The following is a 13,246-nucleotide window of genomic DNA, read 5'->3' as shown; positions in this document are numbered from 1 at the left end:
TCTTATTTAGCTACTATTTTAAGGGAGTAATTATAGTTCATTCACTGTGAACGACCATTTGTGACAATAATGAGGTCCAAATAATTGGGAGAGATGAGGAATATGGTATTTGGCAGATCCTTGCAGGCTGTTATGAGATCTAATTGAAGTACAAAGTTTAGAAGAACTAAATAGTTCTAAATAGTGCAAAGTTTAGCAGAACTAAAGAATAAGTATCTTGGAGTGTTTTGTATACTAGCTTAATTCCTTTTATAAAGTATAGAAGCTCTTAAAACACAAAGTATCTTTTGTGGAATGAATGGAAAGCAGGAAGGATGGTAACTTTGATGTAGAATTAGTTTGACTTGTGTAATTCTTTGTGCTTTAAAGACAGGCCAAAGACATTCCAAGAATCTTTGTGTGAGAGACTTTACTAAATAAACCTTTTATTTCTGCTTCTAGTCAGCAGATAAGCAGCGAGCCCTGGAAGAAACCAAAGCCTACACAACTCAGTCATTAGCAAGCGTAGCCTATCTGATCAACACTTTGGCCAACAATGTTCTCCAAATGCTGGATATCCAGGCATCCCAACTTCGACGCATGGAGTCTTCAATCAACCATATTTCACAAGTGAGACTTTTTTCCTGATTGTTCTTGAAATTACATAGCAAGTAAAACTCTCACCTGACATTTTGTGAATGAGAAATATAGTTGCATTTAAAACAGAAGGATGCATTTCTTCTCATAGTAATTCTGGGAATGGGTGTCATTGTGGGATCATGTATCTCTGTTAGTGTAAGCATTTTACATGGGAAAAGAGGTTAAATGTATTCTTGGCCAGTTTATTGTTTGGAGAGTGGGCCATTCTACTTAAGCGAAAAGCACAGAAAAATTGGTAATTGAAAAATCAGAATATTATGTTAAGGGACAGATTAAGCTTTTCAACTCCTGTTTGGTGACTTACTGCACTTAGTATTTATTGGCTAAAGGCACTTAAAATTAAAAGAAAGAAATATGAAATGGATGGTGGAAAACAATACGTGTCATCTTTTTGCTTTTCCTGTTGCTGTAATACTGGCATCTAATGACAAAAGCATAGATGACAAGAATACTTTGTTCCTGGCTTTTCTTAATAAAATGTACTTTGCCATGACATGAACAGAAGGCAAAATTAATGTTTCAAGTTTGTGCATGGCTGGAGAACTCCTGCCATTGTTTGCAGTTTTTCTGAGCAGCAATAAACTAAGCTACTGTTATCAGGAACCCATGTCCCACCACCACACTGATGATGAGAGAATTTTGACTGCAAGAGTGGGCTGAGGATGAATGATAGATTTAGTGGAGGTTTACATGCCAATGACAGATTAAAAGAGAAACTAAGAGCAATGATACAGGACTTTCTGTTTTTCTGTTACTGGAGAGTTGATTGGCATCCTTACTGAATATTTTGTGTCTTATTTGACCAATACATTTTGGCTGCTAGGGTTTCTTGATCTCCATGTGATAAAGTCATAAATGAAAATAAAGAATATTGTGGTATTTAGAAAGTAGGAGCTGTGTAAGGTAGGAAATAAGCAGATTGAGCTGGTCTGTTAACTTGCTTGTGCTGAAAGGGTTGCTAAGCTAGTAGAGGTTTGAACCAGCAAAAAAAGTGAATAATTTTATGCTAGCTTAATGGGCTGAATTGGCTCAGTGAGGGGTCAGATGAATTCCAGAGCAGGTACAAAGGAAGGGGTGGGAAGGATTTTCCCTTCTGGTAGTAGTATGCCATTAGATTGCCTCAGTTATCTCATTCAACTGCATCCTCAAAAATAAGCTGAGAAGTTTGATTTTTTCTGCTGCATGCTTCATGCTTCTTGTTAATCCATGGACAAGTCAATTCATTTTTTTTCCCAGAAAATGTCACAGATTATTCTTTCTGTGTGTGTATGTATATGTGCCATATATATGCTGTGTATGTGTGTATATGCCTCTATGTGTGTATATACGTGTGTGTGCTTGTGCGTATATGTATGTGCTTCTTGAGAGGCTAGTGCCAGCTGACAAGTATTTCAGCTATTTAAGAGCTCGACGCAAAAGACTGTATATGAATAAAATTATTCAGATTCACTGGATTTTGTATTTTATAGATGTAGAAAGTTCATTTTGTCACACAGTTTGTGTAAAGTAGCTTTTTGGGGAAAGGGCCGTAGCATTTTGATTTTTTTTCCTTCTGAGAAGCTGAGATTTATGCAGATTGAGATGCTAGGTTAGATTGTCTTTGGCATTTATACAAAATGGCTAGTTATTTAAAATGGAGCACAAAATTACCAGCAACCAACACCTAATGAAGATGTATCTGCCAAAATTCATAGGCTGCACTTGAACAACCAAAAGAAGTTAGGTTTGGGTGCTTTTTTTTTAATATTGCTGTAAAATTGAAAATTGAGTTTGTTTTGTTTTGTTTTGGGGTTTTTTTTGAGTCTGCATCATCCATATGTAGGAAGCTCCCAAATCTTCATGGAAGAAATGATATCAGAGGAGCAGACAGTATTTGAATTTTGGATATTACATACAGGAAGTGTGTTGATCCAAGGAACTTTATTAAGTTGAATTCATTATGTTCAGAAATGGCTTCATCCCATGATACCAATATTGTAGATGGTTATATAATCTGTCTTAATTTCAGTGATTATTTTTCTTTTAAAAATGAATTTATTTTGTCACAGTTTCTGTGTAATAAATAATTTCTTCTCAGGAAATTTGATTATACTTCTGGAACAAGCCTAACCTGCAGAAGACTTCCTGGGTCTTTTTTATGTTGGGTGTAAAGTTTAGTGGACTTTTTCTAGTACCGCTTAAAATGCCTCATGGTGTAATACCTCATTGCCAAGTTATGATATCAGTCAGTCTGACTTGAAATGATGTCAGTAACGTAGAACAGAATACGCGTTGGTAATTACCATCTGCTCACAGGGCATTAATGCTTTGGTCAGTAGGTATTGATATTTAAATTTAGAAGACACTAATGCAAATTATGATCGCTGGATGTGTAATTCTGCTTTTAATTCTGATTTGGAATTTCACATATTCTCCAAAGAAGGGAGCAAAATCATTTGGCTTTTAGTAAGAAAACTTTTTCAAAAGTGCTTGTCTTGTTGAAGTGTAGCTCAAACTGAAAGAGACGTGATTAACTTTAGAAGATAAAATATTCTAGTTCTCTGTTCATTGATAGAATGCCAGTTTATGTCACTTTGTATGTTTCTTTCTAAATGCCAACTTAATGAAAGAGCTGAAAAGGAAGCTGATAATCATTTGTGGTTTTTCAGATTATATATAGGTCCTGAATAAGGAAATCACTACTATTGAAATTATTTTTATGCAAGTGATTAAATGCTATTGGTTTAAAATTTAGGATTACTTTGATTTGGTCTGAAAGCTGATGAATCTGTTCTTATTTGCCTTCTTGAACCTTGTCCAGAACTAGATGGTATGCAGTGTTTCATATTTGGCTTGAAATTTAAATCCTAAATACAGATCATCTGTATAAATATTTATACTTGTTAAAAAAAATGTGTTACAGTTTTCAAGTTAGCAGACACTGTGAAATGTTGCTAATGTCCAAATTCTTTAATTTAATATGGCAGATTGTCAGGTTTTAGCGTTTGTATGGCGAGAAATATTTTTTCAGGTTTCGTTATAAAATACTCTTAGTTACCAAGGTCATCTTTAAAACTCTTCTCTGCTGCTACTTATATAAACAAGCATGTTAACCTAAAGGTGAGTGATAGTGATGAGTTATCTCCAATGGCACTGCACAACGGAGAAATCTGCTTCATCATCTTGCAGACTCCCATGATACTGGCTGTGAGAACAGGTATTGAGTAGACCACAGACTTAAACGTCTCTGTAGTCAGCATGTGTTGCTTAGCTGAACTGTAGCAACATGGGTGAGCTGGTTGGTCTCTGCAGGGAAGTTCACTTGGACTTTCCATTGATAAGTTAGTAAAGGCTTGTAAGCATTTTCAGTTGTCTTATTCTTGCAAGTTACAAGAATATCCAAACTCTTTCAAAAATGGTAATGCAAGTCTAATTTTCCACAGTATATGCTACCTGTTCATGGAGCAAGTAGCTTTTCAGCGTTTTTGTATCATGACCTCTTTCTTTGTGTATAAGTTCCATACAACTTGAGTTGAGGCAATTACTGTTACATTTCTAACATGTCAGAACTAGACAGTTACTCATTTTAAAGTAATAATCCATTTCTCAGTAATTTGCAACTAGTTTGTTTAAATTCTATCAAATAAGCTTTAAAAAAAAAAAAAAAGCCCAGCAACACTAAATTTAAGCAACATTTTCTTTCTTCTAATATTTTTTTAAACTTCATTTTAAAAGCCCAGACTAACAGACTGCCAATAAATTGATAAATTTAGATTGGAATGTTTTGAGAAGAAGAAGAAATCGAGACTTCTGGAGACTTTTATTTCTAAAATTTCACTACAGTTTAGACTTTCAAAGTGCTGTTGTGGTTTAACCCTGGCCAGCAATTAAGTACCATGCAGCTGCTTGCTCGCTCCCCCCGCAACAGGTTGTGAGGAGAGAATCAGAAGAGTAAAAGTGAGAAATACCGTGGTTTGAGATAAAAACAGTTTAATAACTGAAATATAATAATAATGATGATGATGGTGATGATAATGAATTGTAATGAAAAATAAAATAACAGAGAGAATTAAAACCCAAGAAAGAGAAGTGATGCAAATGAAAACAATTGCTTACCACCAACTGACCAATGCCCAGCCAGTCCCTGAGCAGTGGCCCTTCTGCCAACCTCCCCCTAGCTTTATATTGCTGAGCATGACATTGTATCATCTGGAATATCTCTTTGGGCAGTTGGGGTCAGCTGTCCCCTCTCCCAACTTCTTGTGCACCCCCAGCCTCCTCGCTGGTGGGATGGCGTGAGGAGCAGAAAAGGCCTTGACCCTGTGTAAGCACTGCTCAGCAGTAAGGAAAACATCTCGGTATTACCAACGTTGTTTTCAGCACAAATCCAAAACATAGCGCCATAGCAGCTACTATGAAAAAAATTACACCAGCCCAAACCAGCACAAGTACTAACTTAATACTTTGAGAAATTTCACTTACAGGTAGAAGAGAATATTTCTCAAAACTCTGAGTTCAGTGCCTTTTAAGTGAAGTGGTAAATAGTGTTAACTTTGGAATCCCAGAAATGATTTCATGTTTTTTCTATTTTAATCTTTACAGATCTTGAGGCTGTTTTTATTGAATTCAGTATGGAAACTTGATTTTTCAAAATGGCCAGAAAATTCCTAATAGAAAAAAATGCAGTGTTTTATACATTTTTTTCCCCCCTTAAGCTATCCCTTGGCTTATTGCAGGCATCTTGGAAAGCATATAAAAAGATGATAGTAATGAACCTAACGTCTAACAAACTGTCATTTAAAAGCTTTTGCCAAAGGTAATGGAGCTATGGAGGAAAAAAAAGCATAGTAATGCTGTCAGGAGTCTGAAATTTCTTGTTAGAAAACAGTGATTTAAGTTATAGAAGGGCACAGTGCATCTCATCTGCTTTTCCTGACAGACTTTCCAAGTCAGGTGTTTTGTTAGTCCAGCTCTAACCCCCAAAACTTCTCAGTAGAAGTTTCTACACTGCTGAATAAACATTCTGCTAGCATTCTTCCGTCTCACTTAAGGGATTTGTGATAGTACTGGAAGCAATAATTACCTGTGTGTTGGGGATAAGTATAGCAGCATGTTAATCTTTGTTCCTTTCTCTACTAATCAAATACCTCAGTGTTCCTTTCTGCTGTTTTATAGGTGTCTTAAGATCTTATGACTTCAGTAGTCTACTAAGCAAGAAAATGAAATTTTTGAAAAACTTGCCAGCAAAATGCTTTTCAATACAATTTTAGGAATATATACCGGAATTAGGTGCCGTTTTTATACTCTTAGTCATTCCATTGCTATTCAAGGTCAAAAATATGTTCTGAGTCATCATGCAAGAGAATTCCCAGTAGATGAGCTTCAGGTTTTAATTAGGTTTTATGCATTTCATTGTTTGTTACTGTAGTCATGCCTCACTGATCACCATAGTCCTTAAGGAAACCATTTGTACTCACAACTCCTATGAATAATTAAAAACCAACGCTTTTCATTCATAGAAACAGGTTTTCACAGTGCCAAGATACCATTGCTACAATAACGTGCATTAAGTATCTGTACTCACACTGTATTTATAGATAATTGCATAAGAAAATGCTAAAAGAACATCTTTGAAGTTGCAGTGGTCAAGCACTTGAAATGGAGAGAAAGGAAGAAATCCGCTTGCCAACACTGCACTAATTACTTTACTTTCTTTCTGATTTGTAGACCGAAATGAAGGCTCTGAGAGCATAGTGTCCAAGGCATAAACTAGTTTTGAATGACCAGATTCAGACCCATAAAGTTCTGATGCTTCAGTACATTTGAAACATCATATAGCATTTGAGGTGCAGCTGCGGTTGTTCAATATTCTAGCAAATGGTATCAGAGGCCTGTGAGACAACATACAAGGGTCAGTGTAATGTTTCTACAGTTCCCTAGTGACATGTCTAGATCACAGATGAAGCCTGAGATAATCATAGAGATTGAATTTCTCAGTGGTATTAAACATGAGACTGTCCTCCAAGTTGTTGCAGTCACATAACCATTCGCTTGTCAAGAAAGTATGTGCTTTCTAACTCCTCAAGAGGTGAGGTGAGGATTCTATAGGTGGTCTCTTTGGTCCGACAGCTGCTTGTTCCACAACTTCTCCTTCCACTATGCTGCAAAAGCACAGGTCTGGCACAGAGAAGGGGTAAAAACCTGTGATGGAATATAAAATATTGAATCTTATCCTGATGCAGATTGGTACACTTTTGGTACTCTGGCCTGGAACATGTTTATGTGCTCTGTTTGCACTGGTGCGTGTACAATCAATAATATGGTAAGAGCTATGAAGATGGGATCTGCGCTGTTGTATTGGGGGATGATATATAGACCTGGTCATCACAGGGAACTTCAGGAAGAACTCTGGCAAAATTGGTTGGAGAGTGGTTTAGTTGTTTAGTAGTCATAGAAGTATATGTGTTTCTGTTAAGCTTGTATGAACAGTGAATTTCTGCAGAGTTTATATATTGGCCAAATCTGGGTGAGTTTTTGTGAGGGTGATGGAGGATATGGCCTAGATAGTTTAACTACCCCTATTAAATTTCAAATCATTGCTCAATGAACTCAAGCTTTCCAAAGAGGGGATTGCCAACATATTTTGACCTTGAATAATCTATTTTTTCTATAGCTGTGTTTTAAGAAATAGCTGTGCAGCTTTAGTAGAAACCTTACAGTTCTAGGCAGGTGGTACTAGAGGTGGCAGAAACGTACATGACAAAGCCATTTTCAGTGTTTAATTTTAGCAAAGTTGTAAGATCTTGAAAATATGTTGCTGGAAAATACTAGGTGATCTTGATAGATAGTAATTTAAGCTTCCATATAATGCCCTTGGTATTTGTGGAAATTCTTCTCTGGAAAGAATGTGAAGAAACAACTTCTTGGAAGTGTTGGGGTTTTTGTTTTGGTTTTTTTTTTGTTTGCTTTTTTTTAAACTTTTGTAGTTTTAAAGGTTGTGATGGTTGCACAAGGTAATACAGGGTCCGTTTTACTATCAGTAGCACAAACAATGGAGTCAAGCAGTGTAACCAACCCCACTGCCCCAATCCCTGCCCACAGAGAAATAAAATTTTAAAAATGTGTGTTCTGAAAAGGAGTTCTCATTTGTACCTGTTCCTTAGTTACTGCAGAGCCTGTCTCCTAACTGTGAAAAGTCTTCCTGGTGCCACTTATGGTCACTAAAGTGGTAACAAGAAATCCTATGAATGTTCAGAAATCCTAATGGTGGTGATTCTGGCTGTTTTCTTACTTTTTTTTTTTTTTTTTTTTTTTCCCTAGCCTGTAGCTAAAATGTTTGTTCACAAATCTGGTCAATTTCCTATAAGGAAAGCTAAGGAATTATTTTTGTTTTACATGATGCAAGCAACTCTGTCCACCATTATTTAAGAGATTTTACTTTCCTGGAAAGGATAGATAAATTTTTTGATAACTTTTTCCTAGTCTTGTTACCAAACAAGATTCAAGTATATGTTTTTAGGCAAGAAATTTTCAGCAGAGCTTTGTCTTACACTAGAGATTCTGCTGTGGTACTTGTTGTAATATGAGGAGGGAGGGATTTTCAGTGTTGGCCTTAGGCACTCTAAGTGAAAGGCACTGGACTTAACCACTGGCTTCACTGTCGATAAATTAGTACTGAGCACCTTCTAAAAATCTAATTATTGCTTTGTGATGAGTGATTTGTAATGACTGAAATATCTTGTCCATTTGTCTGAGTGAAATTTTATTCTATCATATAACTAACTACCAGTCCTAGTTTAGCAAACTGTTTTACAGTGTAAGAAACCCCTGCTTTTATGGCTTGTTTTTCAGGTCATAAAAGTTAAGGTTTGGAAAGGTATCCTTACACTTCATCTAGTTGGAGCCTATTTCAAAGATGAGCTTAGAAACCAACTGTAAAATTAAGAAGGCTAATTGAAGGAATCGTATAAAACAGTGTCAGTAAATTAATGGGAACTACTAAGAATGGAAAGGAGGAGGAATTTTGCTAAGCTGTAAAGCATGAGAGTAACAGAAAACCCAAAGAACCTGTAGCTATTAGTGTGGATTTAGAGGTGGCAAGTTCAACAGTAAATTGAACAAAGATGATGTAATCAAATATATGTAGTGATATGTTTAGCACAGTATAAAGAGATCTTCGAAACATTGGAACTGATTCAAATTTTTTTTATATACTGACTCTGTATTCAAATGCATACCACTGTTAGTAAATACACTGCGTCTTTTGTAGACGGTGGACATTCACAAAGAGAAAGTTGCTAGAAGAGAAATTGGTATCTTGACTACAAACAAAAACACCTCAAGAACTCACAAAATCATTGCACCAGCTAACTTGGAGCGACCAGTTCGCTACATCAGGAAACCTATTGATTATACAATTCTAGATGATATTGGACATGGAGTGAAGGTAGGTGATATTGTTAAAACAGCCAAACTGCAAATACATTGTCTTTGTATATTTTCAAAATAACCTGATGCTTTTTATGGTAATATACCAGTTTCTCCTTGCCTGGCCAGTGTGTGTATAAACATAAGAGGAGTCCTGTCCAATTTGCAGTTGCCCCTTCCCGTTCCCTTGCCCCGGTGTTTCTAAACTTTGCAAACCCACTGAATCTTATTTCTGAGTATATCCATGACTATGGGTTTCACTTTTTAAAATGCTTCTGAGTACGTACTTGTGTGATGCTGCCATTATTGTTTGAATCAGTTGCCAGGGATATACCTGAGAACTGAAAGGCTAATGACGGTCACTTTTCTGCCTGAATCAGCACCACAAAGTATGATCTAGCTGTAATTGCCATTGGTTTACTTTGAAGTTCACCCAAAGAAAGGGTTTGCATGAGAAGTATTATGTACTCTCTTTTCTTCTTTCTGTCAGAGTCAGTTCTACCCATATCCTGTGGTGTGCTTTGTCTCTGCAAATTTTGTGCCATATGGGGTTTCAGAATGGGAATATTGCTGCCAGGTTTGAAGTGAGCTGGTTCTCCCTTTTAAGACCAGGAAAAAAGGAGGAATTTCAGGGCAAGGATCAGACTGAGACACAACTGGTGGCTGTTGTATGCAAGCATTAGATCAGTGTAGAAAACAACAGTAATATCATGTGCAAGATTAGATATGCATTTTTAAAAGTGCACCCTGAATGTAAACACAGTCTTAGCAGGTGTGAGCTCATTGTTAACTTGTGCTGCCAGGAAAACAAATACGGAAATGAGAACACTGACAGTGTTAAAGTTCCAGGAGAAGAAAGGTAAATAACACAAAGCGGTGTCATTTTTACATGACAAACTAACAAATCTGTAAACCTGCTAAGTAGCAGTAAGGTAAGATGCTTCTTCCAGTCAAAGTACACCAGAATTTCTTTTGCTTGACAGCTAACTGCATTAGGTTATCTATGTTGTTCAGTTTGAACTGTCTGCTTGGATAACCTTTTAAATAGCAATAGGTTGTTTAAGCAAACATTTAAAATTCAAATTCTGAACAGTCCAATTTAAATCTTTCACAAGCAATTTTACTCAAAGTCTTCTCAACATCCTGTTCGTTAAGAGAAAGTCTTTTTTCCCCATTTCATACCAAAAGAGTTAACCTCAGTTTGTAACTCTAAACAGATTTTAAAAAGACAAGTGACTCTAAGCTTGATTTGGAAAACCAAACCAAATCAAACCAAAAAACCCCAGCATTCATAACTACAGTTTTGACCAGGAAATTATTATCAGTCTTCTGTTAAAATCTACTGCCAATTTTTATAGATTTTGAATTTATGCAGGTCAGCAGAACTCCTTCTGGATATGGATGGAGCATATTAACCTGTAGGATTACTGTTGCTAATATTTTAATGATCACTTTTGTTTTAAGGAGATTATTTTAGAACTCATTAAAGAATAGTTTTTAATTGCTCTGCAGCACAATTGTACTTAGCACTGGCTCTAAACCACTGTAATTGGTATCCCACTTACCTCAATGTAGTATAATCATACTCGCTGCGATGCAATGAATTACGTTCTTCTGAAAGAACATAGTTCATCAAATGGATGATGACTCAAATGTGTATTTGCATCCATTTGTTATGCTTGTGATATGCTTGAAACATCTTACAAATGATATATATACAATGTACTGTAACTAGAAAATGAAAAAGTATTGTGTACTTGTGAAACAGTAAGCAGAGAACTTGAAATCGTGCTATCCTTAAGATCCATAGATGTGTTCCAATCAGGTTAATCCTGTGTTCAGCACAGAAGAAAGAACCACTGTCTTGCTGATGGGGAGAAAGTGGCCGGTTGTGCTTATGAACCTGTTGTTTTTGTTCTGCTTAAGTAACTACAGATTAGCAGATTAGTTTACTAGCTCTCTGGCTGGAGAACAAAGAAAAAAAGAAAAGGGGTAGGAGCTTTAAATTTGCCTATTTATAGCTCTTTATTGCTTGAGCTGTGGCATTTTTCCCTTCAAATGAGTATTCAGAAGGAGTTATTGCATAAATAATACTAAAATTTCAGTTAGCAGCAGGATGCCTCAGTCTGCATTCTTTGTCCTTTTTCTGCTACAGGGCTTCCTCTCTAGTACCTGGACCCAGAATTATGCATTGTCAGGACAATCAAAGAGCTAATGCAGCAGGCATTCATTGCAGCCCCTGAGAAAGATGGCAAACTGGACAGAGAATAATACAGGAGATAATACAGGGAGCATCCTTGGCCAAGAAATCCAGTATGCCATGCTGAGAGAAGTAGTATAGGTGCTTGAGCGCCTATTGCTTCCATTCAGAAATTTGAAGCATCAGTGAATGCCACCTTCAGGAAAAGGTGCTCTACAATATGGTTTCTTAATAGGTGAGAGAGAATTTAAGTGCCACTATATCATTCCAGTAGTCTCTCCTCATCTCTCCCTGAAGCTACAATGCTGCAAAAATCTGAAGAACCTTTTGTCTGAAAGAGATTTGCTTTCAATTTTTTTTCAAATTGAGTTTCCTGAGCTACAAAGTCTTCCAATCTGTTCTTCCCTACAAAGAGTTCTTTAGTCAAGAGGATGAAAAAAACCCAACAAAAAAGCTTGATCCATTCAAAGTGGTGTGTATTAAGGCACTGTAATTATCAGGCAGTGTAATTGCTGAGGAAAAGGTGTCTGCTCATGGACCCTCTAATGTAGCTGTATGAAGCAGAGACCATTTTGGTTAATAGATCTGTGGAACTTTAAACTCAAAGACAGGAGATTTTCTAGTAAATCAGATTATGTTTCTTTTTTAATACATTAGGGTCTCTTCTAAATGGTTGAAACAGAGTAGTCACTCTGGTTGCTCCACTGTTGAGATTCTCCATATTTAATGTTTGGTGTTACAAAAGGTGTACAAAATGTAATGATATGTTTAGATTAGCTGAACTGAAAACAGATCAAATGATATTCAAATAGAAAGACTAGTATTTTTGAAAAAATTATTATGGCGAAGGAAGGTATATGGTATTGTGCGACTAAGATGTAGGACTCAATGTCAAAAAGCTAGCACTTAGGCTTTAAAATAAGATTTAGCTGTTCATGTCTTAATATATTTAGAAAATTTAGTTTAGAAAATACTGATATGTGGTGCAGTACACATATAGAGTGCTGTACTTCTTACAAGATGTAATGATTTGCTCTTGATCTTTGTTAGAGAGAGATCTCAGGGCACCAGGTTAAGAGTTAACTAACAGCATTGTCTAGAAAAGAACATATATTAGCTTTCATATTCTAGAGGTTTCTGTTTCAGCTAGTTGTAAATATGTTAATGCATATAACAATTTAAATGAGCTCAGGGTATTGATAAGGCTATTTTTTGACAGCTCAAATAAATTAATCTCTGAAGTTAATCCATCTAGATCTCATGATCCATTCTGACAGAAGCTGACTTTTTGTTAGCACTGTAGGAACTTGAATAAACAGCGTACAAGCATTTGAGCATTAATTTTAAGTTGTTAATCTAAAGGCTTTGTGGTCAATGTATATTAAAAGTTTCAGCTTGAAAATCTTTTGTTCATGACATTCTGCTTTAACCACTCTTTCTATGATCTACTGATACATTATTTTGTTAATGCTGAATGCTTAACTTTTTTCTTTCTTTTTCCTTTCTTTTCATATCCTGAAGTTCCAACTAACCTTTCAATGCTTTTTTTCCTTACCTCTTTTATTTGCTCCATTTATGCATTAAGTGGTTGCTTAGATTTAAGGTAAGAAACCCCAGGGCTGGATTTCCATTCTTATTATTCTGAGACTATTACACACGGGGAGATGATTAACATGAATGTTACTGATTGTTTAAAACAACACCCGCTCTCCCTCCTGTATATCAGACCTTCTGTTGAATGATTTCATTGCAGATAAACATTTTGTGATATAAATTGATGTATTTATGTAAGGAAGCTAACACAGCTCATTTTAAAAGCTTTGTGGCAAAATACTGACTGCCTTCAGCATATCTACCAGATCATTTACAAGGGAGGAATGTTGTGCTGACCTTGTGTAGACAAAAAGATACAGTGAATAGATAGCAGCTGAATATGAGCCTCCCCCTGTGTAATATTCTCTTTATCCTATATACGGTGTAAGTTATGATTTGATTAGATTA

At 36.0% G+C, this 13,246-nt stretch overlaps 1 protein-coding gene across 18 annotated transcripts in view; it reads left to right on the top strand.

The window, feature by feature from the left end:
• Positions 1-13,246, top strand: part of ABI2 (abl interactor 2) — a 73,217-nt gene that overhangs the window by 29,638 nt on the left and 30,333 nt on the right. For 7 of the 18 annotated variants that reach the window (XM_049799700.1, XM_049799673.1, XM_049799646.1 and 4 more), the window contains exons 2-4: positions 442-609; positions 8,888-9,064; positions 12,831-12,848. In XM_049799700.1, coding sequence (XP_049655657.1) covers positions 442-609; positions 8,888-9,064; positions 12,831-12,848 — 363 coding nt within the window. The remainder of the gene's footprint in view (positions 1-441; positions 610-8,887; positions 9,065-12,830; positions 12,849-13,246) is intronic. The other 11 variants (XM_049799760.1, XM_049799730.1, XM_049799750.1 and 8 more) reach the window with 2 other exon arrangements.

The sequence above is a fragment of the Accipiter gentilis genome, chromosome 1, assembly GCF_929443795.1.
Source record: "Accipiter gentilis chromosome 1, bAccGen1.1, whole genome shotgun sequence".
Taxonomy (NCBI): domain Eukaryota; kingdom Metazoa; phylum Chordata; class Aves; order Accipitriformes; family Accipitridae; genus Astur; species Astur gentilis.
The sequence above is the reverse complement of the archived record's forward strand: the minus strand, read 5'-3'. Positions and strand labels throughout refer to the sequence as shown.